Source organism: Sardina pilchardus, chromosome 1 (genome assembly GCF_963854185.1).
Source record: "Sardina pilchardus chromosome 1, fSarPil1.1, whole genome shotgun sequence".
Classification (NCBI taxonomy): domain Eukaryota; kingdom Metazoa; phylum Chordata; class Actinopteri; order Clupeiformes; family Clupeidae; genus Sardina; species Sardina pilchardus.
In genome coordinates this window covers 49,451,249-49,478,584 of record NC_084994.1, presented here as the reverse complement: position 1 = coordinate 49,478,584, position 27,336 = coordinate 49,451,249, and the positions used below count along the sequence as shown (strand labels likewise).

The following is a 27,336-nucleotide window of genomic DNA, read 5'->3' as shown; positions in this document are numbered from 1 at the left end:
CTGAGCAGACAGACGCGGACTCTTTACACACTACATACACGCGGCGCACAGCACGTGTTTAGAAACCAGTGAAATAATAATAATTATAAAGTAATTAGAAAGTAACTAAGAACTGAGTCCAAACTGCTCCTAATTCCAGCAGAAAACCGTGATAATTGTCTGCAATTACACTGCCTGCGTGTCTGATTATCTGTTCCTATAAAGCCCATCCATCCGTGTGTGTGTGTGTGTGTGTGTGTATGTGTGTGTGTGTGTGTGTGTGTGTGTGTGTGTGTGTGTGTGTGTGTGTGTGTGTGTGTGTGCTACCTGAGCTCCTGCTGGGCGGCGGTGGTGTCCAGCGTGTCCTCCAGCTCGGTCTTGAGGGCCTCCAGCTCCTCGCTCAGGTCCCTCTTGTGCTTCTCGGCCTTGTTGCGGGACACGCGCTCGGACTCCAGGTCCTCCTGCAGCTCGGCCAGCTGAGCCTGCAGCTCGCGCACCTGCTTCAGGGCGTTGTTCTTATGGGCCAGCTCCTCGTCGCTCCTGCATCACACACACACACACACACACACACACACACACACACACACAACCCATAATGTGGAATACTGATGCACACGTGAAGGATATGCACCCATGACACACTAATGTTACGATAATACTTACTCACTTGCATCATCTCACTGTAGGCGAGCGTTTTTAGTTTTTATGTAATAAAAAGATCAAATTACCCACTATCTTTATCCTGGCTGCCTTTCATATTCAAGCATCTACAGCATATTTTAATCACTCTCTCTCACATGACTTTGGTAAGTAAATAAATATCAAGCATAGTTAAATAAACAGTCAGTGGTCCACAGTCTTACACAGCTAGAGGGAACACTTCCCCTGGGCCAGTTCATAATCAGACAAGACTTGCAGACATATTATATTAGTATGGCAGAGTACAATATAAGTATTGCAGAGCCCTCTCGTAGTCTGTGCAGGCTATATGGATGACAAGTCTCACCCCACTGTAGCTCCATGCGTTCGTGTTGCTTGCTTAGACTATGCAGCCCTTATTCAAAAAGGGTGGAACCAGTGGGACCACTAGGTGGCAGTATTACACACATCACCCATGAGACCAACAGAATGCGAGATTGTGTTTGTTTTCTCGGATGAAGTTCAATTGCAAAACCATAATGAGATTGGATCCCAGTTGTTGCTGCTCATGAAGGCTGACTGGAGGCCTGCCTGCATTCCATCCACATTCCTCCGGGCTAAGTCCTCTAGGTAAACAACACACAAGCGCTCACAAACAACGCCTGGCTTCTAAACCACTGGAGGGCTTACATCTGTAATTAGATTTAATTCTTCCCAATCGATTGTATTAGTAATAATTAAAATTGGCCAATGTTTTTTGGGATAAATGAAACAATTACAAAAAAATATATAGATATATCTCCAAGTCTATGCTTCATTAAATTCGTATTTTTGGTGATCATTGAAAAAAACAATGCCGGTGCCGGTCAGCAGTGTAGTGGTGGTGGTGCTGTGATGAGGTGAGGGGCTCACCTGGCCAGCGCGGACTGCAGCTCCTCCTCCTTCTTGGCCAGCTGGATCTTGAGCTCCTCGATTTGAGCCTGCAGCTCGGCGATCTGGTCCTGCAGGTCTGTGGTCTCACTGTCCAGTTTCCGCTTGGCCTTCTCCAGCTCCTGCCTCGTCTTCTCCTCCTTCTTCAGGCGCTCTGTGGAACACAGTTAGAACATCTCGTTTAAAACCTCTCTCCTGTGATCTTGGCATCTCTTCCAGGATCTTCACGTGGCCACACTTCTGGACTCCCTCACCTTCCAGGTCCACCATCATCATCTCCTGCTTGTTCTTCACCTTGCCGAGGGTCTTGGCCTTCTCCTCTTCCTCAGCCAGCTGGGAGGTCATCTCACTCACGCGATCCTCCAGCAGTTTCTTCTCCTGTGCAAACGCGAGGAGAGAGAAAGAGCTTTAAGTGGAACATGTCTAGTGACATAACAGATAAAAGACGCTGCAATGTCGATGACGATGACCTCACCTTGAGGAACTTGGAATTCTGGTCCTCCAGCTGCAGAATGTCCTCCTCCATCTTCTTGATCTTGGCCTCAGCGGTCACCTTCTCCAGCTGCAGCTTCTGCCTGGCCGCTTCCTCCTCATCCAACTGCTCCTCCAGGTCCTACCACACACACACACACACACACACACACACACACACACACACACACACACACACACACACACACACACACACAAACACACACAGACGCACACACACATACGTCAGTCTCTTGTATCTCTCTCCGACCCAGTCTGCTGGTCTACAGTTCAACAGTACGGCCCTGTGCCAGACCTGGATGTGAGACTGCATCTTCTTCTTCTCGTTTGTGAGGGCCTGGTTGCGCTCCTCCTCCTCCTCCACCCGCGACTCCAGGTCATGGAGGATCTCCTCCAGCTCCTGCTTCTTGGCAACGAGGCGGGCGCGGATCTCCTCGGCCTCGGCGAACAGCTCCGTCTCAGCCTGCAGCTGCTCGGCCAAGATGTTCTTCTCCTCCAGCAGCTGAGGAGCAAAACACACCAGAACATTTTCACATCAGGCATCATCATGGACTCAGATCTTCACTACGTGCTACATCAACAGGTGTCATCTGCTACAACGCTGTTCTCTAGTAGAGTATATTATGGGATGCTGCATGATGCTCGGTGATGCGGCTCTGACCTGCTGGTGCTTCCGCTCGCTCTCCACCAGCTCGCTCTCCACTTTGCTCTGGCGCTCCTTCACCTTGACCAGCTCCTCGTCTTTGGCCTGCATCTCCTCCTCCTGCCTAGTGACCTGCAGCAGGGGCTTCACCTGCAATACGTAGGGCACATGGATTACTCTTTATCTCTCTCTCACACATGCACACACACACGCGCACACACACGCACACGAACACGCGCACACACACACACACACACACACACACACACAATGAGCCCACCTTGGTGAAGAGCCTCCACCATTGCCAGTGGCGCAGTTTCAGGTATGCGGCACAGTTCCTCTGAAGAACCTTCAGGGCACTGAGTTGCTGTTGTTTTTTAGCAAAGGCCCTGGGAGACAAAGGACCAATAGAAATGTCAGTAAAACTGGCAGACAAAACATTTCCAAGCGTCTATTGTACAATAGATACGGACTTGAACTAGAAAACAAATCCATTTAATTTAAGACAGTTTAATTCATTACAAAGATTAATCAGTGATAATGGACTTTCAGAAGGCAAATCCAATTTAAAATGCTGCATAGTTAAGATCTAGAGATAAATGGTAGATGGCACGTAGACCCTTAGACACAAACCTAAATGAAGCACAGATGAATCATGTGGTCTCCTGAAATGCGCTGTTATTTACGTTACCAACGCTATCACAGTTAGTGAGAAAAAGGCCACAACTCACCTGCGGGCAATATATCCTCTGCACACAGCCTGGAAGTAGATGATAATGTCGGTGATCTTCAAATCCCTCTCCTCCTCCAGGTGGGCCAGAACTCCAGTCCTGAAGAAGATCTTGCTCTGACCGATACGGTACAGGTTAGGGTCCAGCTCCAAGGCTCGAATCTATGAATTGGTGAAATAAAGTGAGGAAGGAGTGGACAAATGGACATCATCCAAAAGAATTTGACAGAACTTCCTCAAATACCAGTATCAATGCACCTCGACAAACTGTGTTTATATGGCGAATTGTAATACTGTCTGTACGGCATGTACTTTTCTGTTCAGGAAGAACGAAAAGATGTTTTACCATTCTCTCACAAGCCTGTTTTCCATCCATGAAGCCCTTGGGAATGGCATTGGGTGTCAGGATCTCATACCTGTATGCATGTGAGAGAGAAAAAGTCACGCTTTTCTGAATAATTCAGCGACTCCAAATCATTATTCTCTAGAAGCCCAAGGTGTTGTGTGTGTGTGTACCTCTGTCTGAACTCCTGGAAGACGATGCGATTGGGGAAACCCTGTCTGCAAATACGGATGCCCTCCAAGACACCGTTGCACCTCAACTGATCCAAGACCAGGTGAGGGTCAAGTTTTCCCGCCTAACAGCAAGTGGGATTTTGGGAAGATGGAAGAAGCTGGATAAATGATATCAAATTCATAAACATCCATCATTTTAAAAAATATTGTGTGTGCTGTGCACTTACTCTCTTTTCGTGGTTGGGAATGATACATCGGACAAAGTTGGGGTTGGTGTTCCTCAGCGTGGCCATCAGTTTGGTGAGGGACTCCTTATAGAGCTGGCCCACGGTGCGGAACATGCCCTTCTTGGTCTTATACGTGGCACCAAACGCCGTCTCGTTCATGCCAGCCACCTGGTCCAGACCCACAATACGGTCCACTGCACCGGTATACCGAGAGAAGAGAGGAGGATAGAGGAGAGACAGGAGCAGTTAGAAATGATGGCACCAGGTCACTCATGCTGAGATTGCCTTTCAGTGCAGATCTAGGGCAAGTTGTGCCTTATGGGCCCTAATAGTAACAAGTTAAACGCTATATAAGGAAAAATCTATTCCTGGATCTGCACTTGATGGCTTTGTTTTCCCTCAGAGTGCTTGACAGTGGCAGGCTACGGAAGCCAGTGGGGCCAGGTTTGGATGGGAGGATGGAATCTGGGATGCAATTCCTACTAGACATGACTAATTTTGCCCTTAACAAATGATCTGGGATCTGTTGCTGTCAAATCTGTCCCATTCCTGTTTTAGAATGAGCAAACGCGTCATGGTGATCCGGCAACAGTTGTTAAGGGCATTCACGGATGGAATGGCAGACAGACCAAGAAGGGGCTTGAGGATGGAACACGACCTGGGCATGGACTAGATGTGTTTAAATCAAGCGTAAAGCTAGGTAAGCTTGGAGTAATATGAACTGGAAACCCTGCTTCTCCAGTCATCAAGCTTGCCAAAGCATATTTAAGCAATGATTTTTTGAGTGATACTTCAATCCACCATTAGAAATAGACTTGAGAGGTGACCCATTTTGATTCACAGATGCAATACCAATCTGCAGCAATTCCATCTTAATTTACAAGATTCTTCACAGGCCAATAAAACTTATTAAAATATCAATCACCGGCTATTGACACTACCATTGATTTGCACTGATCTGATTCTTGATTCTTGACACACTCTTTGTTTATTTTTCCTTTCAGCAAATCTTGCCATATGAATCTGATTTAATCTGTCATTGTTCATTATCATATTATTACTGCTGCTCCAATTCAATTCCGCCTCAAAACATAAAGGCCTTATTGGACTACAGAAGATCTTCCTGAGAACCATGTACATAGATAGAATTGTACCACTGTACAAAAGAATCCCAGGAAATTATATGATCTACAGAGAGCAAAGCAGTTTTCCGTAGTTTTGGTCACAGCTGGCTTACTGTGTTTATATTTATTTTAAAGTGATTTGACAGATGGAAGAGTGAGCATGTCACTGGATGGATTTAACAGACAGACATTGGCTGAATGCTACAAGATGTCAAGTATTCAGTCAAACTGTGAGTTAATCAGTGTGTGTTTGACTATACTAGGGCAAGGGCAAGGGTATGACATTTAAGAGGGGCTAACATGGGAAATAAATTTCATTAAGCAATTTCTGGATAAACGTTCTATCCCGTTTAGCCCTTTATAGAAGAAAGGGTGGTCTAGAGAGAACATAAAAAATCCATATATATTTATTTTCACATATTAAATTGTGTCTCTGTGCGTCACTGGACAAAATTAGGATTGAGAATTAACTCCAGACTGCAAAGACTTGAGACTGCATTCATAACGTGGATTGCAATGATGATCTAGACGGGCAAGTCCCAGTGAACTAAACCAAATTTGAACTAATTCCAAATTTAGGGAGCAGGCATTTGGAACAGTCGTCTTCCACGTCTCTCTCCAATGAATAGGTCAAGTTCACTGGAAATTAACTGCCTGCCTGTCACGGTTTGGAGTTGCCAGTGTGGCTATGTATATCTTTTGATGAAAAAAGAACTAGCAAACTAGTAGGTACTAGGTAATTAGCGAACAAAATATGAAAATATATAAGGACCCTACTGTCAGTACATTATTGCTATACATAGATCATTGCATCAAGTTAAACCTCTCCAGGATTGTCGATCTGGTGTACCTAGTGTTCACCTCTGCTGAGTAAAACCAGATAAAAGAGTTGGTTTAGCGGTTCACTGCCTGACCTCCCTTGCCCCCGAGGAGATGCTTTTGGTGGACTGGTGCGGACTGAAGGGTCTGGGGGTCATTTGGATTCCGGCGGAACAAGCCGCTTATTGTTGCGCCCCGAGCGCGAGACACTATGGAATTCTTCCTCCCCTCACTCTAAGTGTTCTCTCTTCTGCTGCCGGCGCAGAACGCCGTCTGACATTTTAGTGTAAACAGGCAGCTGTGTGCTTACATGTGCGCACAGACAGGGCAGCCCTACATCAGGAGGCCACCTCAAAGAGTGAGAGTGGTCGAGGCGGGAGCAGTCAGATGTCCTCAGACATCAACAGGGCAAGTTCATGTCTGAGTTGTGAACGGCTGATGCTTTGATGTTTTGTTTGTTTTGGCTACTGCAACTTGTACTTATCTACACAAAACACCAAACCACACTGATTTGTTATGTTTCAGGAGCAGCTCTTGATGACTGAGTGGATTTTGCTTCTCTCAGAGAAAACAACAAGAAGAATGTTTCTTTTCCCCTTTTTCCCACCCAGAGGAGGATGGCTGAAGGGTGCAGGCCTCAGCTCTCTACGCTGGACGGAGCGGGACACGGGACATGCGGGCCTACAAGCAGAGGGGGCGTCTGAGGGGACACAATGCGCTGGTAAGCAGACACCTACAGCAGAGTCCACATTCACCTGGAGCCTCAGGAAGGCTAGAGACGTCATAGAATGACGCTCTTTGTATATTCTGAATCTCTATGGTTGAGGGGGCAGGGAAAAAAATGAAATAAAAAAAAAGGACATCATGAAAAAATATCAATATAGATAGATAAGACATACACAGACAGTACATACAGTAGCAGCATAGCACAGTCAACTACATGTTATCTAGCTGACATTGCAGCAAAACTTTATAACAATATTAATACTTTATTAACTGACCTTTTCAAGCCCCAGCAGAGAATACATTTGGGTTTCGTAAAGTGCTACAGTTTTCTGCTCCTGTAACTTGCTCTCAATAGAGAAGTCTCAGCTCTGTGTCTCTTGGCCATCTGCTTCTTTAATTCACCATTTCCACAATTCATATAAACTGAACAGAATTACCATCTTCCAGCCAGTTAACTGCTAAGAATACAGAGCTGGAGTTCACAGAAGCAGGAAGGCGACTTTTATTATTCCTAATAATTCTTGTCTCTGAGGGGGAAAGACTCAGTCAATTCAGCCATTGAGAAGAGCAGACATTGACCTAGTGATACATCTGACAAGGCAGACGGAGCACACAGACAGACAGACAGACAGACAGAGCACGAGGGCAGACAACAGCCTCTTTCTTCCTAACGGAGGGAGGCGGCGGCCACTTAGTGGTCCTCATGCCCGTGAGTGTACGGGTGGGGCTCGGGCTATGGAGCTCCGTCAGGGCCGTCTTACCGTCCTTCCACAGCTCGGCCACAAATTTGTCGGTGGACTGGTGCAGCAGCGTGGCCACGTTGTCGTTCAGCGGGTCCATGTTCTTCATCAGCCACTCGTCAGCCTTGTAGTCCACCTGAGACACGCGAGATGGACACAGCTCATGTGAAACACATACAGAGGCGAGTCATAATCATAAAATATGGGAAATCATTTGATAAATAAAAACATCTGCAAGCATCTGCCCAAAGAAAAAGGCTGGTTGGTGATGTCAAATTTGTGACTCATAAAAAGGATATTTGGAAAGAACTATGTCAACTAACATAACTATGCGTTTAAAAACAATCTTGTTATTCACAGTACATTTCCTGTATCATCTATTGAAACGGATAAGCGGGAGGAGGTCCACAGAACAGCAAGACTAGGTGGGGACAATGAGCTTGTGTCCAAATGTGATGAAAACAATTGTGAAAACAATTCTAGAAAAACAGAAAAAAAACCCAACATGACAAGTTTATAAAAAAAGCTGTAATATTGTGCTGGCCACATTACATTTCCTCTCCACTTCATCATGTATCCAAACATCTCTCAGTGGGAGGTCCAGAGACAGCCAAACTGGGCGTGGGCTGAGAGCGCGTCCAAACTCGAAAATAAACCGGCCGACATGGCCCGCTCTGTCCTCACCCATACAAGACCTCCCAATGGCTGGAATTCAAAAGCCCTCTTTAATGTAATATCTCGTTACTATAGTGAGATGCTGATCAGGACCAGATGTGAGCCCTGGTGACCACGATCAACAGCTAGATTTCTGCTGTTGCGCAAGGGGACTCTCAGATGGCCCAAAACAGGACAACATTCAAAATGTTCTTTCCGAAGATCTGACATGGAATTCATCAGCAAACTAAAGCTGGAGAGAGCTAAACTGTAGTGGAACTTATGTGGAACTCGATACACTACATGCAATCTACTGTATCTTCAGACCACCTGTTGAGTTGCTCTCAGGAGAAGAGGGCTTGGAATACACTAATAGAATGGTTTCATGGCTGTGCAGGCATTCCGAAGCATTTGCATCACACGTGGCCTGAGAGCCGCTCTTTCAGGAGATACTGAGGGGGTCATAGCAGGAGAACCTTCTGGAACCTTCTCCAAGATAGATACTATTCCAGCTATGTCTCTCCACCGTCTCCCTAAACATGACAGATGGGTCTGAGTGCAGTGAGGAGAGGTCTGCGGAGAGCGTACCCGGCCGGCGTAGTGGATGATGCAGAAGTCGGCCTTGTCCTTCAGCTGCTTGGGCTTCTGGAACTTGGTGTGCGTTCCCTGCTCCTGGATCAGCTTGTCCACAAACGTCTTGTCCGTGGCTTTGGGGAACCAGCACTCCTCATCCAGCAGAGCCAGTACACCTGGAGGATTGGCCTGCAGAACAGTGGAGCGTACATGTCAATGTAAAGGGATGGGACTGTATTAGACCAATTAAGCCAACGGCAAAGAGAACCAAGATTAGTATTGGTTCTCTTTCTTAGTATTAAGACAATTCATTTGCGCTTCCCAATGATCAATTCATCCGACCTTTCGTAGCAATGCAAAGTTTTGAGGTTCGATTCTAAGAGACTTGCTGTTAATGACTTCCTTTCTCAAACTTGAACAAAATCATTGTCACTTACAGGCCTTTCAATGAGGTCAATGCAGGGCTGCAGGTCCAGGCCGAAGTCGATGAAGTTCCACTCGATGCCCTCCCTCTGGTACTCCTCCTGCTCCAGGATGAACATGGTGTGGTTGAAGAGCTGCTGCAGCTTCTCGTTGGTGTAGTTAATGCAGAGCTGCTCAAATGAGTTGAGCTGTAAAAGGGGAGACCCAAGTGAAAAGACAGACAGACAGGGTGAGACTTGGATGGCCACACGGTAATGAACCAAAGGATTGAGCGTCCAGTAAGATCATCTGCAGCTGGTACTCTAATAATGCAGTTACTCAGTATAATTGTGTCGGCATAATGTCATTTTCCTCACTGGAACAGCAGGAAAAAGAAAGAAAATCGCCCTAAAATGGCACTAAAAAAAAACTTTATTAAAACATGGGTCTGCTAAGGCAATGTGTTAGCATAGCCAGGTTTTAAATAAGACCATTTATAACCAGCGCCATGGAGTGTTTTTCCTCTCTTTAGATGACTCCACTGAGCACCTTGCCTTGTTAGTTCTATTTTTGCCCTGGCAACAGCACTCCCTCTGTGACTGGTCTTAAATAATTGTGTAAGTAAGTGAATTATCATCTCCAGAATATCCTGCATCAGAACTGAACTGCAGATCCGTTCCAACTGAACCTATTGAAACTGTTCCTAGACTACCCGATATGCTCGCACACCCCCCCAAAGCACACATTCATCAAATTAAAACAAACAAAAACCTTTTTTTATATATTTAAATATTTGCAGTAATCTCCTAGCAATTTCCTGAAGGTTCCTTATCAAAGATAAAAAAGTGCATGAAACAGAATCCTGTAAAAGCACTACACTATGAACAGATGTTTACAACTGTAGTTCCTCAACATTTTCTCAAGTCAGAGGCAATTTCCCTTCACGTACAGTATGACTGATGCTGATTATGTCTAATTTGTTTTCATTACTTGATTCCTGCCACTTTGGTTTGCTTTTTTGTTCTTTTGGCTCCGATAACGTAAACAACCGCAGCAGGCTGGAGTTAGCCCTGCAGGCGACTGGGGGGGTCTGGGAGAAACATCTGTCCTACTGTGGGGTCTGCAGACCAAGAGATGGAAACGGTTCTCCCCATTGGAGCACTTTATCATTAGATGCCCAATCAGAGGAGCAAGACGGGAGTCTGGATCAGTTGAGTGCATAATAATGAGGTACATCTGAGGACATCAAAACAAAGCAAACTTGCAAAGAGGGGAGATCCATAAGTCTCATAAAGCAGATCTGATCTCAGTTCAGTATTAGCACACGAACCTGACAGATCTGCTCTGATCTGATTAGAGAACTCAAACGAGACCACAATCCTGAAATGCATGCCATCTTTCGGTGCCAACCGTCTCGGGCTCAATCAGACCAAGCAAAACCTGAATCCATTTGTCTAAACATCCGAGATCCAAAATCAATACTGCACTCACGAGAGCTTCAAAAGCACTTGGCGCCGGGAACGGAATGACAAATGACATGCTATTGTCTTCATCTGAAACGTCCCACCTGAAATATCTCGAAGCCGGCGATGTCCAGGATGCCGATGAAGGAGGCGCCCTGCCGCTTGGTCCTGTCCAGAGCTTTGTTGATGCGGTGAACGAGCCAGCGGAACAGACGCTCGTACGTGGCCTTGGCCAGGGCCTCCACTGCAAAATCCGCCTGTGTAACACACACACACACACACACACACACACACACACACACACACACACACACACACACACACAGAGTAATTTATTAACAGATTTGACAGAAAGCAGGTGAGGGCTGATCTCATGATGATCCGAGTGGATAGAGGACAAGGAAAAAAACAGACAGACTCTCATCCTGACTCATGATGAGTATCAAGCCACCGAGAACAGGACCAATGAGAATGGGGCACTTCTGGAGTAAATCTGAAGGCCATCACTGACAGGAAGAGAACACAAGAAGTGTGACGGGGGCTCGTATGCTACGTATGTGTGAAGGAGAGGGGGGGGAGGGCACATGACAGACGGGCCTGGAGCAGCGAGAGCCATGAGGACTGGGTCAGTTCCGCCTCATTATGCTCCAGTCGCTTGTGAACTCTGATTAGGGTCACCGGGATGTCTACAACTTGCGGGGAAACTCAAGTCTCAAAATACATACAGTATAGAGGGGTTCACATCTGATGTAGATGAACTGTAACGAGCAGTTGACTCAAAATACATATACAGTAGAGGGGTTCACATCTGACATGAACAGTAACAAGTGTTGAGTGGTACAAGACAGACAGAAAGAAACATAAATACACTGAAAAATGTGCTCTGTTTCCACTCTTCTGTTTTTAGGTTTGACTGCAGAAATGAGGGAGAAAAGATGAGACCAAATGTGGCATCCCATAATGGACATGAAGGACATAGAGGACCAGGGATGAGTGGCGGAGAGAGAGAGATGGATGTTGTGAGGTGTGACCAAGTGTACTCAGTCGACAGACTGACAGAGACTAAGATAGCACACTGCAGGCAAGAGACCTGAGGTGCAGGTGATGCTGTTGCATCAGCAGGGCGCTGGTGAGCGCCAGACTGTAGTGAGGGGCGAGCGTACCTGTTCTTTCGTCTGAGCCTTCTGGACGTAGTCCCTGCCCACCTTAATCCTGGGGGACAGGATGGCACGGGTGAACTCCATCACATTCAGCCCCAGCAGGTGACAGAGCTTCTGAGCAGCTGACGGGGAAGAGGGAAAGCAGAAGGTTTTAGGGCTCACACACGGATTCCGGTAGCGTCTCATTCATCTTGACTTGAGTTGACTTAGTAAAGGCATGACTTGAGTTTACTTAGTGAAGGCAATTACAACTTCATGCTGTCAATATTAACTTCAGCCTGGATATCTTAACAAGACAAAATACATGAACGGGGGAAGCATATTTTTTAAACCATGATTACTTTGGACTTTGGAAGTGGAGAGGAAACCTTTCAAATACCTCTCTTACTTTTCCAAAACCACTTGAGTATCCGCCCTGGTGCAGGCAGACCCTAGCGGAAGTTCGGAAGTTTCCAGAGCGAGGCCCACTCGAGACAGAGAGACCACCAGACATCCTCCTGGCACCTTGCCTACACTCCTCCACCTCCACACAGCCTCAGCCTCTCTCTCCCCCACGGACGATATCGCCCAGACCCCAGCCTTAACGGCGGCGTGAGCCGGAGTAATTCCTCCTGTCGGCTGAGTAAGCCGTGCGGAATGCGAGGGGAAGGCGGCTAAGCGCTTGCTGTTTATGGCACCCAGAGGGGCAGCGCGGCTGATTTAAGGGAGATTTCTCTCCATCCCCCCCCCCGCGCTGAGAGGGAGCCAGCGAGATGTCCTGCCTGTCATCACAGGCACCGAGGAGAGCGCCGACTCACCGCGTCACCAACGGCCCACCGTATGGGAGGGGCCTGTGAGGGAACATCTGGAGCCGAGTGAGCCAGCGAGCGAGCGAGCGGTGGCGACGGTGCAGGTCAGGCCCGGGACATGCTGGCCGACTCTCTCTCTCTCCTCACTGGAGCTGCACTGTGTCTCACGTCCCGCATCACACAGAGCTGACGCGCCGGTATTCGGCGTCAGGGATACTCTGGTACCTCAGCGCTGATCAAATTCACTGTCGGTCACTATTAATAGGGCGATACTCTCCAGAGGTGCACTCTGAGCCCTGCCCAGTCTGGGTCATTTGAGCTCCTGCTGTCAATTCAGATGCATCAGTGTCTCCCTCACAATGCAGCAATTAGAAAGGGACACGTCATCCAGACTCTCTCTGGTTTCATCCCTAAATACATTTATTCTGGAAATCAAAACTGGATGGCAATAACAAATCGAAGGCAACGCCAAGCACCTTCAGGAAATCTTTTCGGGGGCTAATTTGTCTGACCAAACCAACTGCTGATCACTTGACTGGGCTGGGAGCGGCCTTTTGAAGGGTCTCGATGTCTTTTCAAGCGCTTCCACCCTGTGGTCTGTTTTCACGGCTGGGTTTGGCCCAGCGGTGGATGGCGCCAGAGGAAGGTGCTGCGGAGGCCAGGAGTGGCTGCGTCCTAGAGACGGGACGGGGTTCTCCATCATCCTGATTCGACGGGGCCTTCCTGAACGTCACCCCGGTGGTATGCAGCTCAACACAACGCCGTCCACAACCCTGAGATGTTTATGAGCGTAGACAACGCGAAATGAGCTCCATAACTCAAGGAGAAACTGGACGTCTCTCGAGTCTCATGGAATTTGAGAACGTTCCGAAGCGGATACCGGCCCGACTTTATTGTCGGAGGCGGAGTGTTAAGTGAGCCATGGTGTGTATGGCAGCGTACCTGTGTTCTCAGGCATGGACGCCTGGTCTGTGTTTCTCTCCTTCTTGAAGGTGATGTTGCCAAACTGCAGCACGGAGGACACGACCTTCAGCATGGCTACACATACAGGAAAAGAGATCAATACAATACAATGATTGATTAATATACAGTATATTAAATAGTGGAACGTGCATTGCTCATGGATGTGTGTGAAAGAAAAAAATATAACATTTGTTCATACAGTTCGTATGTTGCATTTCTGCATGGCTCTGTGTGTGTGTGTGTGTGTGTGTGTGTGTGTGTGTGCGTGTGCGTGTGTTCGGCCTTACCCACGATCTCCTCGTGATTAAAACTCATGATGCGCATGGCCTCCATGGTCTCCTGGAAGTTGTCCTTGTCCTGCTGGCCGGGAATCGTAACGTTGCCGTTGCAGAGGAACCGGTAGCTGTTGAAGCCGTCCAGGAGCAGGTCAGCTGGCAAGAGCACAGACACATTCATCAGACATTCATCTACAGATCACCACCTAGCAATAAAAAACAGACCAGCACACCACAACAAGCTACGGTCCACTAACTCGTAACTCAGAACTTTCACCCCTAACTGTCCAGTAATGAGATCTACGGCCGTATTCCCGTCAGTGGACATGAGGCAGACGGAGGGGCCGGGCTGGCGGCCGGGCGCTCGCCACCGCAGGACTGGGACTCACATTTGAGGTGCTCTCCCGCGCCGGACAGCAGCTGGTAGAAGATGTGGAAGGTGCGCTCGTCTTTGGCTTGCCGGATGGCTCTGGATTTTTCCAGAAGGTCTGAGCGGCACGGTCAAGGAACTCTTCAGAGAAGGAGAGAAAGCTTTACGAACCTCTGAGGGCTGAAAGCGATACGCAGGGCTGATAGACAGGAAATTATCTGTGGCTGAAATGATCAAATACATTCAAAGACAATATAGAGAATAGCCTTTCTTGACATCGTACATGGCCAAGCTCAAGCCTGAACTCAGGCACCACGCCTGAACTCTATCAGGCCTGGAAAAGTTTGTGGGCAGCGGTGATGGAAAAGAGGTGTTACGGTTTATCAATACATCTTTGGGTTTATTGCTGAGCTGGAGTTCTGCTTGTGGCTTCTCACGTCTCTCGACTGTCTGGAATCATTCTCTGAGCCTCACGCTGATCAAACGCATGGACCACATTATGGGCAGGAATGTGAATGTATAATGTAATACACTGGCCCAGAACTAGCACCGAGAAGCCATACGTCCATCTCAACCTGAAATAACACCACCGAATGTGAGAGAAGGTAAATTAAAACCATTGACCACCAGTCAAACCAATAAACTACTTAAGGTAAACATTAGGCAATATGGTTTACATCGTTCGTCATCATTCTCTACATCAGAGCATACCACACTATAAAAGGATACAAGTCTCAATATTGGCCCCAACGATGTATCCAGTGACATCAAAGTTGATCCGGATGAACTTTCCCTGCGGGAGAAACCAAACGTTGGTCACATTAATTTGCTGCATGAGTCAAGATTCCCGGTCCTCTCCTTGTGTTTGCCTTCTTACATCACTCCTCTCTAGCTCCAACACCAACACGCCTGGCCTTCTGTGTCCCTCTGAAGTGGGGCGCCACTGTTTTCCATCACTCTGGGCAATTAGCCTGAGCCTGGTTCATCACCGCGCGCAGCGGAGAGCCGCCGAGCGGAGCCGCTCTGGACTAAACTGGATCCAGACCCGGAGTGGCCATTAATGATTAGCAGACGCTCGCATTCATGTGGGAAGCCCCTGCAATGACTATCTGCGGGAGGACCGGGATAATCAAATTCCTCAGACTCCAATCTGACGTGTGATCCCCAAAGCGCCCTGACGGCTCTGATATGTGCTCTGATATGTGCCAGCTAAACTAAAGGCTGCATGAGCTGGAGGCTATTTAGAAGGCAGACACAGAGCTGTTGGTCTATTGTGCACCAGCTCAACTATCTGAACAAGGACGCTGTGCTACATAAGTGTGTTGGTGCTGCACCTATGTGAGAAATGTGTGGAAAAAATACATACAAAATGGCACTGCCAATTTCAAACTGTACAATATCACTTGACTTACGAAGCGTGACGAGTTATCATTCTTGACTGTCTTGGCGTTGCCGAAGGACTCCAGGATGGGGTTGGCCTGTAAGAGCTGCCGCTCCAGCTCGCCCTGCGGACAGGGACAGAGACTTTAGCGCAAGGCCCCGCTGCTGCACCTAACTCCACACATCATCACTTTCAACAACATTCAATATCATACATCAACACCACCCTCCATTAGCCTACACCCAGAGTCATGCTCAGCCCCATACAGCTGCCACAGAGAGGTCGTGACCTATTAAGGTAGCCCACTAGCGAGGGAAGCTAAGGGGAGACACAGGGAGAGAGCTATCAGTACAGAAGGAATGAGAGAGAAAGGCTAAAGAGGAAATATGAGAGGAGAGCAAAAGACGTTGCTGCAAAATAAGTCTGGAGCACACATGCACAAGAGAGACTAGACTAGATTTGTGCCCACATGTTACTTAATGGACCCCATCTAATTCAATGGTGCATATCCTATAGCTTGTGATCTTCCCATGTTCATACCAGAGGGTGAAACTGAGCAAGAAGTGAATGGGCAGGAGAGCAATGAAGAGGCATGAAAGAAGCGAGAGAAGACTGAGGCACTTATTCTTAAAGTATTTATGAAACACTTATCCTTGAAGTAGTGACTCTTCCAAGGTGCTTGTCTTTAAGCCTAGTGGCCTTCAGATCCTAACACAACACTCTTCCAATGCTTTAAAAAGCAAGCACTGAATTACACAGCCACTGCATAACCCACACAGCAGACTTGCAGAATTCCATTAGGGGTGTGCAGTGCACAGATTGTGGAATAACTGGTTCGGGATACACTACACGAATATCAATATCCCTATTCGGCGATTCATTGCCAGGGATACCATGCCAGAAAGACTGACTATCCACATTATGCGCTTGATAATGCACCAACAAAATAGCAGTGTTGGTAACACAAATAACCGAATAATAACCAAACGGCATTCAATTATCTGTATGCACGCCACACCCCTATACCACATCTCTGTACATTTCAATGTGTCTGACGCAGTTTAGGCATTGGATGCTTTCTTAGGTGTGCACTTCTCTGAGAGCCACACTCATGGCAGGGTCACGCTTATAACCGGAGCAAACGTGACGCCAGAGCTGGCATGGACTCGTCCTCTACGGCCTGTTCACACAGTATCACTGCACACCTCTGGAGACCCGTGCTTGTGTGAGACCTCTGTTGCTCTAAAAACGACAACAGACATTTCCGCTGCGTGGCACATGGCTCACTTCATCAAATCATATTCAGGCCAGCACACAGGGCCATCTGGAGCCGAGGCCTCACCTCAAAGAGGGAGCGGAGCCGTCTTTTACCAATAAACGAGGTCTCTGTGGCAAGTAGCTCAAGAAACCATGTGTTCACCGTAGGATCTCCTTATTACAGGTCTGTGACAAGTAAAGAAATATGGCACATATGGTAAACCCAAATGAGAACTTGAAAATAACTTGATAATGACCAGAGATGGGGGGGTGACCCACATTCTTATCAGCTATCAACTGCTGTCAGTCTGGCTCATTACTCAGATCTACTTTCAGCGTGACTTCCAAAACGCCATAGAGTGTGTTTACACACACACTAAAAAACTGATCATTATCGCTCATGTAAACGGAATAAACCAATATTCATTATCGGTTTACTGCTGTTATCATTTTATCTGTGTCACGCACCTCATTGCCAGTAATCGTTTTTTTTAGTGTGTGTTAACACTCATTGCCTGGATTCCACCAGCCAGAGACACGTCAAATCCATTGCAGGAAGCTTCATATTGGCCAGGTCAATCTAGAGAGTGTCAATCCTCACAACTCCCCCTGAGGGGATACAGACCTGCTTATTCACTCACACCTCAGAGAGGGACTAGGGCTCCAGGCCACCTGAGAAGAAATCTGGACAGGTGGTGTAACGTTACCGTTCTGCCGTCCAGCCACAGCAGTGGAGGCCCAAGAGGCCGTCACACAGGAGGGAGAGGAAGCCTGTGAGGCAGATTTTCCCTTTGGCTTTGGGGTGCTGTTGATGTATTAACGACTTGCCCATTACGCTGGGCAAAAACACAAATCTTCGATAGGTTTACGGATGAGCTCCGGGAGATTTGTGGCTTTGGTTTTGATAATCCCCCTAATTGCGAACCCTTGAGGCATATAATAATAATCTTCTCCTTAGGCCTGAATGGCACTGGCTCGTCTTGTAGAATCTGACTGTGGAGGAAATTAAACAAGACAGCTAGAAAATCAACTCCGAAATTGAATAAAAAGTCGCCCCACCAAAGTCAGAGCGTTCAAGGGCTTCATTTACACTCAGAGTACTTATTCAGGCCTAGGAAATTAACTTCATGGAAAATTACATCAATTGCTTGACAGTTCTACAGAGACTTAATTAAGCACTGAAAATGGATACAAAACGGTGTTATGGGTACACCAGCTTTGTATGTAGTAAACATAATTTCACAACATTTCCATTGAGATTTTGTCTGTCACTCACAAAGCAACCAATCTCAGAAAGTTTTTTTTCTCTCTGTGTACATACTACTGCAGATACAAACACTGTAATTGTGTAGGCTGCTAGCACTGAACTCAGCGCTCAATCAAACGGCAAAACCTCGGGGCAGGGTGGGGGTATAAATCGGGTAAAAATGGAGTCCGACCACAAACAGCAGCGGGGGTCCAATTGACAGGCATTAGGGGCCTGACCCAGATGCCGCCGCGGTCTGTGCTGCCATGGCGATGCCCAGGCATCTCCTCCAAATCAGCAGGCTAATTCACAGCTAATTCGGCAAGAAAAGGGGCCGAGCTGTTTAAAACCGCGCACTAGGGAAGCAGTTTCCTCCTCTCCTTCAAGTTGTCCGTAAATCACAAACAACAGACGGTCCAAATTAGACTTTGAGCTTGAGTAGAACAACAGTGACCACAGCACAGAGCAACGTCACCTTAACGATTTCCCGTTAGAATCAATATCTACAAATTCACATCGACCTTTCTGTCAATATCTCTACCAAAACAAGAGAAAAGGGATGCTGGTCGTCCCACAGGTAACTGAGCAGAGCTCAGCTCACAGAGACGGTAAATCTGTAGAACCTCTATGGCCCACATGTGTGTCCAAGACAGAAGACTGATAAAGTGGAACCCTCAACTCCAGATGTGGGGGTACCGGCCGCACAGCAGTGGGTTGAGACCGGTGGACTAAGCAGCTTTGGCTGTTCTGGCTTATGTGGTCTAGCAGAGCAGGACCGACTGGCTGCAGACTGCGCCGGAGATCTTTACGCACACATAAAATCATCTCTCATCACTTTATGGCCAGCTCAGACCATGATGACAGCACAGCAAGGGGCCTCACAGAAAGCAAACGTCATAAAACTTACTGTGCTGCATTTCATTGGAGGAACTGACCAAAGGTTGAACACTTCATTCCAAATGAAGTGAATTGCTCATGCTAGAAGTCTGGAAAGTTCTGTTTAGGAGAGCTTCATAAGGCTCGCATACTCCCAGTAAATCCAGACATTATTCCCAACCTGAACCATTTGAATATCTCATCTGTGATCACTTGCAATTCAAGCCGGTGCCGTTCTGCGACTCGGGCTGTTCTCTATTTGATCGTATCCACCCACACGTCAACTTGGGTCTCCTAACGGACCCTCAGGGCCAGGGCTTTGTCTTCTACGTTTAAAGTAACCAGAGCAGTTGGTCAATATCGCGGTTTAACAAAAGGCATATCATAGATACATTTGACGCAGCCAGAAACACCGCAACATCTGGACGAGACACATTATGCTCATGACCAGGGGACATTATATCCTCGTGAATATATGTGAATGGGAACGCAGACTGAACTGGAGCTGCATGTGGGGGTTTTGGCTCCTTCCTCTCCTCTTGGCTCTCTCTGTTCCCTTCTCAGTCCGGCTGCGGTTACTCGGACAGACTCTTAATAAAGCGCGCTTGTCTGGCGGGCCGCCGCCTCTAACGGGACCGAGCTGATCTCCTGTGACATCACCCCCGGCCAAGCTGGACGCGAGGAAACGAGGGGTGGACACGAGAGTCTCCATCTGCACATCAGGCCACTGAGAGCTGGAGAACTGCGGGCCATCGCCGTGGAATGTGGCTCTTCAGAAGAGTTCAAGTTCAAGCAGCGGGGAGCTTTCACGCCAGTGCTACAGTTGAAAGCGGAACGATCTGCACGCTTCGCTGCTATACGCGCACGGACAACACAGGCAACACTGGACTACGGGGGATGGGACAGATGTTCTGGGAACGGACACAAAACACTCAACACTTAAATATTAAAACATTCCTACTCATGCAACAGTGTCTATTTAAAAGAAGCAGCGCAATAAATCACAAGTGTAGGACTGAGGGGTGAGTTAGATCAAATGCCAGAAAGAAATGGAAGAAAGCGGTTCCCATGGATCCCCACCAACATCAGAAGGACATACAGTACACACGACTTTTACACTTTTGCCCCCTAATGGTCTGGCACCCATGTTGTGCAGTGAGGTGTGTGAGTAAAGGAACAGGGTCTACATGCTACTCACATAGAAAAGGGATCCACTCTGTAGTCAGTGGGCAGTTTCAAATGTTATCATGGAAACAAACAAGTGTTAATGATCATGGAGACACAAATACATGAACACAAGGTAAGAGGGGCTACAGCAACGTGAGAGCACTGAGAGACTAACGTGCCTCCAGCTCAATGGGACCAGCAGGTGGCTATCTGGGAGCTACAGTACAGTGTCCTCAGGTGTTCCCACCTCTACTTAAAAACTCAAATATTCTTAAACATTGCCTTCTCAGACTGCTACAGTACACAATTACAACACTGTTATACTTTATAACAAACATTCTATTCAGTTCACATCCACATTTTCAAGGCAAATACATGAAAAAACTGACATCTACTGTAGAATCATTATTAAGCTGATTAAAAAGTTGTGGTAAGAGCCACTGCAGGGATTTGAAGTCATCAAATAGTACATGCTTGGGAGAGAGAAAACATCCTTATATTTACAGACATTTTAATCAAGAATTACTGGGATCGTGAGTTGGATATATGCAATTCAATCATACAGAATACATCTTAGCATTTACAAAGTATTTTACAAAACGCATGCAAAAGTTAAATCTGATTTTCTACCAACCATTGCGACCCCAATTTTTTCTGAAAATAGGTCAATCCCCCAATATTTGCTTGTCTTTGTTTGTGTGCACAGATGGCTAAACTGCTTGATTCTTAAATGTAGCTCTATAGGGGAAGACCCAGGACCAGATTTGCCTCCCCGTATAAGAAATCTGCAAAGCATTTTTCTCTAAATGCATTATTGTTAATGCATTACAACAGAAGGGATATAAAAAAAAAGCCCGCTGAATGCATCTACGCACATCTACTCTAAGAGCAGAAGGGCTTTCAGCGCAAACAAACAAGTCAAATTGACCCTTTTCCGAATTAGGACGTTAGTAATGCATGCATGTACACAGATTAACAGCATGAAAAAAGGACAGAAAACACTTGCCTGTATTTTCACTGCTTTTGGCGACTCTGGCTGTTTATTGCAAATAAACAAATGTAAGTGTTAGAGGCGAACGGCAGAGCACTGTGAGTGGGGAAGCCAGAGGGCCCACTCAAGAGAGACACTGCAGAACAACAGCATTATTTATTACTGCATGGAACCAGCGGCTTATGTGCGCCGTCTCCCAGCCTGTCTCCAACAGTCAAAGCACTTCTCTGCACATCCTGTGGGTCCGTTAATGCTTAAGGTCCATGCTTTGCAGCTGTTTGACAGCCAATGATAATGGCTGTGCACTAGGTCTGGGACAGAAGTGACTTCACTTCAGGCTATATCTCCCGAGAGGGAAGCGCCTGGTTCCATGGCCCACTGCAGTATGCACTTCCGCTTTAATGACTGTTAAGCAACTTCTTTACCGAGTTGGGATTTAAGCTTTTTTTTTTTTTTTCCAGGCGATCTACTGTACAGTGGTCCACCTTCAGCCAAGCTGCTCCACTACACACTGGTGTAGCGCTGTGGCGAGCAGTGGAGAGTGGCAGGGTGGGCGCACAGATATGGGAGGACAAAGATACTCACTGGAACGTGGTCTTTCCTTCCTTTGTGAGAGGAGGCAACGTATGCCAGGTACTGGATGACCTTTTTGGTGTTTTCTGTCTTGCCTGCACCTGATTCACCCCTGTGGTAAGACACAACAGTAACACAAACACAGAGACATTTGAGCATACCGGCAGCATCTGCATTTTACAGGAGCCTGATGTGTCCTGCTCAAACCCCTCTTCCTCGAAACAGAAAAGGCAGAAAGAGCTAAAATAACTTTGCGAGTGGTAGGGGGGGGGGGGCTGTGGTGCAGTGCTGTGGATGTGGGCCTTGGTGAGTCCTAGTGTGCGGGGCCTGAGTCAGCAGCTGTGGTTTGGGGAGCGGAGCGTCCAGGGTGAGGGGGGAGTGAATCACTGGGTCGGGGGGTGATGACAGCTCGCACGGAGGAGGCCTGCGCTGCCCGGCACAATCTCTGTGACTGACACTCCGAGTCAATGCGCTAGGCATTCCAACGGTAACCCGATCCGCCGCGGTTTTGTGCGCGCCACATTTGGAGCTGTGGTCATCGGCGTTCCTCCACTAACTCACACTCTCTGCTCTGGTACTGCTGATGTGAGAACAGTGTGGATCCTGCCCTGTCCAGAGCCAAGCTCACTCGACTCAATGGCTCTCCTCTTGACGACTGCCATCATCTGAGGCAAGAGAGCGCTGCGAGAGTTAGTACAAATAAGATCCTCCTCTGAGACTGAACGAAAGAGTGAGTCATCCTGGCAGGGGTGCACCAATTCCTCAGCAAACAATCTGCTGATAAAACACCAAGAAACGGCTGTATCCACTGACTATTAATATTGGCCAAACATTTATATGCTGGGGCATAACTGGATGTGTTTTGTATCTGCTATCAAATGCAGCAGTCCTCTCGGGCAGAGGCAAATGTGTCATCAGAAACAAAGGAATCGTGTTATGAGAGAAAGATTTATCTGCAAGATTTTATGTGCACATAAAAATGACAGAGGCAATACTGCCAAACAGTATGGGTGACTGTCCAGTTTTTTTCTTGAGCAATTTCCTAGTGGTTATCAGTAAGCCAGCAATTTCCACTATCTGAGACAAAGAGGACCAGCCTGAGTTATGGCCGTTACATGGGGGCGGGGTGCTGTGGGTGTCTGTCTTGATCTTGCCGACTGTGAGAGGCACAGGCCTGGCGTAGTCCTGTGTCTGTCCCGCATACAAGGTGCGTGACCAGAACTGTGTCATCAACGCGGCATGCAGGGTGTGTCGTGTACCTCCCAACAATAATTCTGATGTCCTCGACGTGCGCAAACGTGCACGGAGAAGCATAACGCCTCCTCCAGTAGCCGTGGTGACCAGCTGAAGTGCTGAGGCTCCAGCTCCCCACAGGACGTCCATCTCTCACGTCCAGCACGCTTGGATTCAGGTGACCTTCTGTTGCTCCCTCTTACAGCCTTCCCCTGGCACATATATGCGCGCACACACACACACACACACACACACACACACACACACACAAGGACACCATGTCCTAAATACACCGTGCTCCATCCAACAAAATAACTGTGCTGGCCTCGTTTTGTCTCTACCTGCAAACCAGTTTCAGTTAAAAAAAAATAGATCAGCTCTGAAGACAAAACTTATGTTAGTTCATTCGAACTAAACACTGAGGCCATCAGTGTCTTGGTATCCCACCTTTTCTAGAGCTAATATAGAATTACTACAGATTTTTGTTTGTCTCTGTATACTTCAACTGACCTGCCCCAACTACTCAGCAGCCTTAATTCCACAAACAGCACCAAGCCTCGAGTGATTCCTGAAACCATCAGTCCACCGACTGAGGCAGGAGACCAAAAAGGAGGTGGCAAAAATTCCAGCAATTTTCCATCATCCCTACGTCTCACTACAGCCACTTCATCCCCTCTTGGCAGCGCTCGCCCCTGGCGTGCTTTCTCCTGCGTTCCTCATCAGCGCGAATGTAAATCAAAAGCCGGGTTACACTTGAAGAAGCGTGCCAGCAGCTCTGATTTAGTAAAAGCAACAAGCAGAATTCTGCCGCTCCACCGTGGCTCTTATGCAACTCCAAGCGGGCCCCCGCGCCAAAGCACTGTCCAAACGCCAGGAGACGGAGCGCTGGGCTCCAACACCCATCGGGCCCCGCTGACAAGGGTGCAGTGTGGGGCGCTCATGCAGACTCTGAGCACCACATCAGAGACAAAAGGCCACACGCTGTAGCAATTCCAACTAAACGCTGCGAGGTGGTACTGAAATGTTCATTACAGACTGAAGATGTAGTGCTCCAACCGGTCCGTGGCGCTGTAAAGGGGCGATGACTAAAACAGATGTAGGCTGCAGCGGCAGACAGGACTGATAGGATTCGTTGTGCTCTTTGACAGAAGGAGTTCATGTGGCTTCCATCTGGTCTAACACACATTATTTTAGAGGGGAAAAACAAATACTGTGAGCCACAGCGCTACATGTCATTTCATATGGATTTACAGAGTTAAAGAAAAAGGAAAAAGGTTGAGCCAAAATTGGCAAATGCAGTGAAGAGGGTACAGCAGGACACAGCGGACTCATCATCTCTCATTGATTAAGGAAGCACAAGCCTGCTGAGCAGACAGAAGTTACTTACGTGCAAAGAATTGATTGGTCCTCACGATCTATGAGAGAGAGAGAGAGGAGGGGGGAGAAGAAAACAGCAGCATTAGCAAACCACTGGCTGATCTGTTCAGGAATATTGTCAAGCCCTCATCATCAAGCCTGACATATTCTAGAAGATTCCGAAGTCCCCTGTAAAAGATATTATCTATAGTATCACATTTAAACACTAGCCTGCAACATGAGCGGGGTTATGGAAAACAAAGCAGTGAATATTTGTCTGAGCTTTACTGAGTTTGGCATCAAATCCACCTCATCAATCAACAGATATCTGACAGGCTAGAGACATTCAAAAATAAGGAAAGAACATATCAAGTTCTTTTGCAGTGCCCATCAAAACTACAATTTCAGGGAAACGTCAAAAGCGCACGATAGAGGAAGGCCTCCAAAGGACACATGATAGAGGAAAGGGAGTGTTTTTCAGAAGCAAATGCCAGGCCCCTGTGTGAGAGAGATAAAGTTGACACAGTGTGAGCTCTCTGCCAGGAAAATACAGGTCTCAGAGAGCTATTTTCCAAAAGCTTTTGCGATTAGCACCTGATAGGCCAAATTACCAGGCAGTCAGTTAACTGTCAGTTAAGATATGCGAGCAATGGTAGGCAACAAGCTGCAGTAAAAGAATAAATTTACATTAAGTTGGATTTGATATGCTAATGTTGCAATACATTTCAAAACTCAGAGCTAAACTGTTCATATTTCAAGCAGCAAATGTAGCAAAGACTTTTCAAACCAACAAAAGAGAAATGGCCGTGCAATTCCGTATTCCTGCTGTCTCTATATTTCAGTATGCAATGTTGTAAACACATAATGATGCTAATATAGCATGGTCATAAAACATACACAGTACACACTGAATAAAAACAAGAGCTGGAAGCCTCAGAACAGGTGTCTGGGCCAACATAATGAAAACGCCAACCGTGGTGGAGGGTGCAATCGTAGTCAGTTTGTGGTCTCCCACAGACTTTTAAATACTGAAACCATAATTGCCTGAAACAACTGGATGAGTATGGAGTGGGACATGAGTGGTGAGGGGAGAAGGCGATTTTTCACATAGATCTCCGTTTCTCAAGGCCACCGAGCCAGTGCTACACCCTGGAGGCGTAAAACATGGGGGCTCATGTCCCTAAAGTGTAGCACTGACTGGCTACTCTAGCTGTCAGTTGCAGCAACTTGAGCTACTGTAGGTACAGTAGCGTCAATTTATTTTATTTTAGGCTTTAAGGCCATACTTTGCCCTTAGAAGCCCAGGGCATCAATTGTTCATAATGTTAAAGGTTATCTTGGCTTGCACCATCAAGATGCTTGGCAACGTGCATAAGAAAACAAACAGCGAAGGGCTAATACAGGATTGTGTCTTCTGGTTGTCCTTCTGAAGCCAGGCTGATAATGAGCACTTGGACGTTGACAGTAAGGTGCTATGTACAAGAAGGGAACACTTCCCTGCATCACTTCTCACCTCTAACAGAAATGTCAAATGTCTGTCTCAGTCTATTCTGGCAACCATCAAACATGACTCACCTACACTTCAAAAATAACCCAATCACCTAGGAGCAAACTGTCAAATCTACTCTTCATTTTGAAAAACTCAGTGAGATTTGGAGAGATGACAAATGGCAAACATTTATTTTCTGTCCATAGACTGCATATGGTCCAAGGTCGATGAAGGAGTTCCAATAGACAAGTGAAGTGAGCAAGTTGTGATTCAATTTCCGTCATTTTAACAAAAACATTTTCACCAGACCGAAACTGACAAAATCACCTTTAGTTTAGAAATTACGTCCGTAGCAACAACATGAACATCAATTTAAACAGTTAAACCTACTGTACCCTAGACCCCATGTTTACACTACACTTACTCACTTTACAACTTCAAGAACACAGACCCTATAGCTGAGAGCTCATAAATCAAATTTACAAGTCATTGCTGCCTTTGCATGTCGCCTGTAATTCATTGGGATGAATTGAGACACAAATTACTTTACTATAGCATTACATCACAGTGTGCGTTGCAGGACGCTGGTAATGAATCACCTGGGACAGCCAGCTCATGTTCCAAGGGCCAGACCTACCAGCTGTGACCATTATTGCCCACCTCTAATCAGTAGGAATAGCTAGATTCAATCTTCCACTTAAACCGCCTCACGTCTCGTGCAGGACACCTGATTCGATCAGAGAGACGGGTATGCAAGCTACTGCACTCAGCCCAGATATTAAGCCCAAAAATAGACCGGCTGCAGCTAATGTGTACAGGGAGGAGTGAAGTGGCATCATTTCAGGGTAATATGGAACACAGTGAGCCATGACATAATTGGTTCATCGGTGATTACATTTCGGACTCAATTTCCAATTCAATTTTGTTCAGTTTGGCTAAATTGTAACACCTTACAAAAATATCTGTTCCCTCATCACAATAAAAGTCTGCCATTACACAAAAGGCTACCTATGGAAATGTGAGGACAGAATTCCACAATAAATGTTCACTCTCTAAAGGACATTCCACATTTTCCAAGCCAGCAAGAGTCAGCAGCACCAACCAGCCTGCCCAGATGTGGACAGTAACAGAACACAGCGCACAAGTTTATTAGAGGACAGAGGAAACCATGAAACCAAGCCCAGGCCCAGAGCACACCACACAGAGCTGGAGGGCAACAGATAAGATAGGGGGGCCATGGAACATGACCCTCCTCCTGAATGAAGGTCAGCACAGGCAGGCAACACCAGAAAACAGCCACTTCCTTCCCAAACTGACCTGTGGACTACAGCCATGGCCCCGGTCCAGGTGGGCAAGCGAAACCGCTGCTGTGTCCAAAAGCAACACAAAGGTTGGACACAGTGATACGGCTCCAATGTTAATGTTGGTTTTTGAAAGCAGGTGTGGAAACAGTGCCCAGTGACCTCAAATGGAAGCAAAAACAGGCCTGTCGAGTTATTATGGACCCACAGCTGGAAAAAGGCCAAGCAACCAGCCAAAAGGTGCTTTTGTTGT

General features: G+C 47.0%; 1 protein-coding gene across 1 annotated transcript in view; it reads right to left on the bottom strand.

Annotated features, from left to right (window-relative positions):
* The window catches only part of LOC134094427 (myosin-10), a 53,787-nt gene that overhangs the window by 7,518 nt on the left and 18,933 nt on the right, over positions 1 to 27,336 (bottom strand). The window contains exons 4-28 of the mRNA XM_062547941.1: positions 24,325 to 24,352; positions 21,717 to 21,816; positions 21,147 to 21,176; positions 20,172 to 20,189; positions 15,626 to 15,718; positions 14,943 to 15,006; positions 14,233 to 14,331; positions 13,856 to 13,999; positions 13,548 to 13,643; positions 11,821 to 11,939; positions 10,762 to 10,914; positions 9,230 to 9,403; positions 8,808 to 8,981; positions 7,587 to 7,701; positions 4,157 to 4,350; positions 3,930 to 4,051; positions 3,760 to 3,829; positions 3,415 to 3,575; positions 2,964 to 3,072; positions 2,702 to 2,833; positions 2,336 to 2,542; positions 2,024 to 2,161; positions 1,803 to 1,926; positions 1,531 to 1,702; positions 307 to 519 (exon numbers count right to left, since the gene is read on the bottom strand). Of these exons, the coding sequence (XP_062403925.1) occupies positions 307 to 519; positions 1,531 to 1,702; positions 1,803 to 1,926; positions 2,024 to 2,161; positions 2,336 to 2,542; positions 2,702 to 2,833; positions 2,964 to 3,072; positions 3,415 to 3,575; positions 3,760 to 3,829; positions 3,930 to 4,051; positions 4,157 to 4,350; positions 7,587 to 7,701; positions 8,808 to 8,981; positions 9,230 to 9,403; positions 10,762 to 10,914; positions 11,821 to 11,939; positions 13,548 to 13,643; positions 13,856 to 13,999; positions 14,233 to 14,331; positions 14,943 to 15,006; positions 15,626 to 15,718; positions 20,172 to 20,189; positions 21,147 to 21,176; positions 21,717 to 21,816; positions 24,325 to 24,352 (3,049 nt within the window). The remainder of the gene's footprint in view (positions 1 to 306; positions 520 to 1,530; positions 1,703 to 1,802; positions 1,927 to 2,023; positions 2,162 to 2,335; positions 2,543 to 2,701; positions 2,834 to 2,963; positions 3,073 to 3,414; positions 3,576 to 3,759; positions 3,830 to 3,929; positions 4,052 to 4,156; positions 4,351 to 7,586; positions 7,702 to 8,807; positions 8,982 to 9,229; positions 9,404 to 10,761; positions 10,915 to 11,820; positions 11,940 to 13,547; positions 13,644 to 13,855; positions 14,000 to 14,232; positions 14,332 to 14,942; positions 15,007 to 15,625; positions 15,719 to 20,171; positions 20,190 to 21,146; positions 21,177 to 21,716; positions 21,817 to 24,324; positions 24,353 to 27,336) is intronic.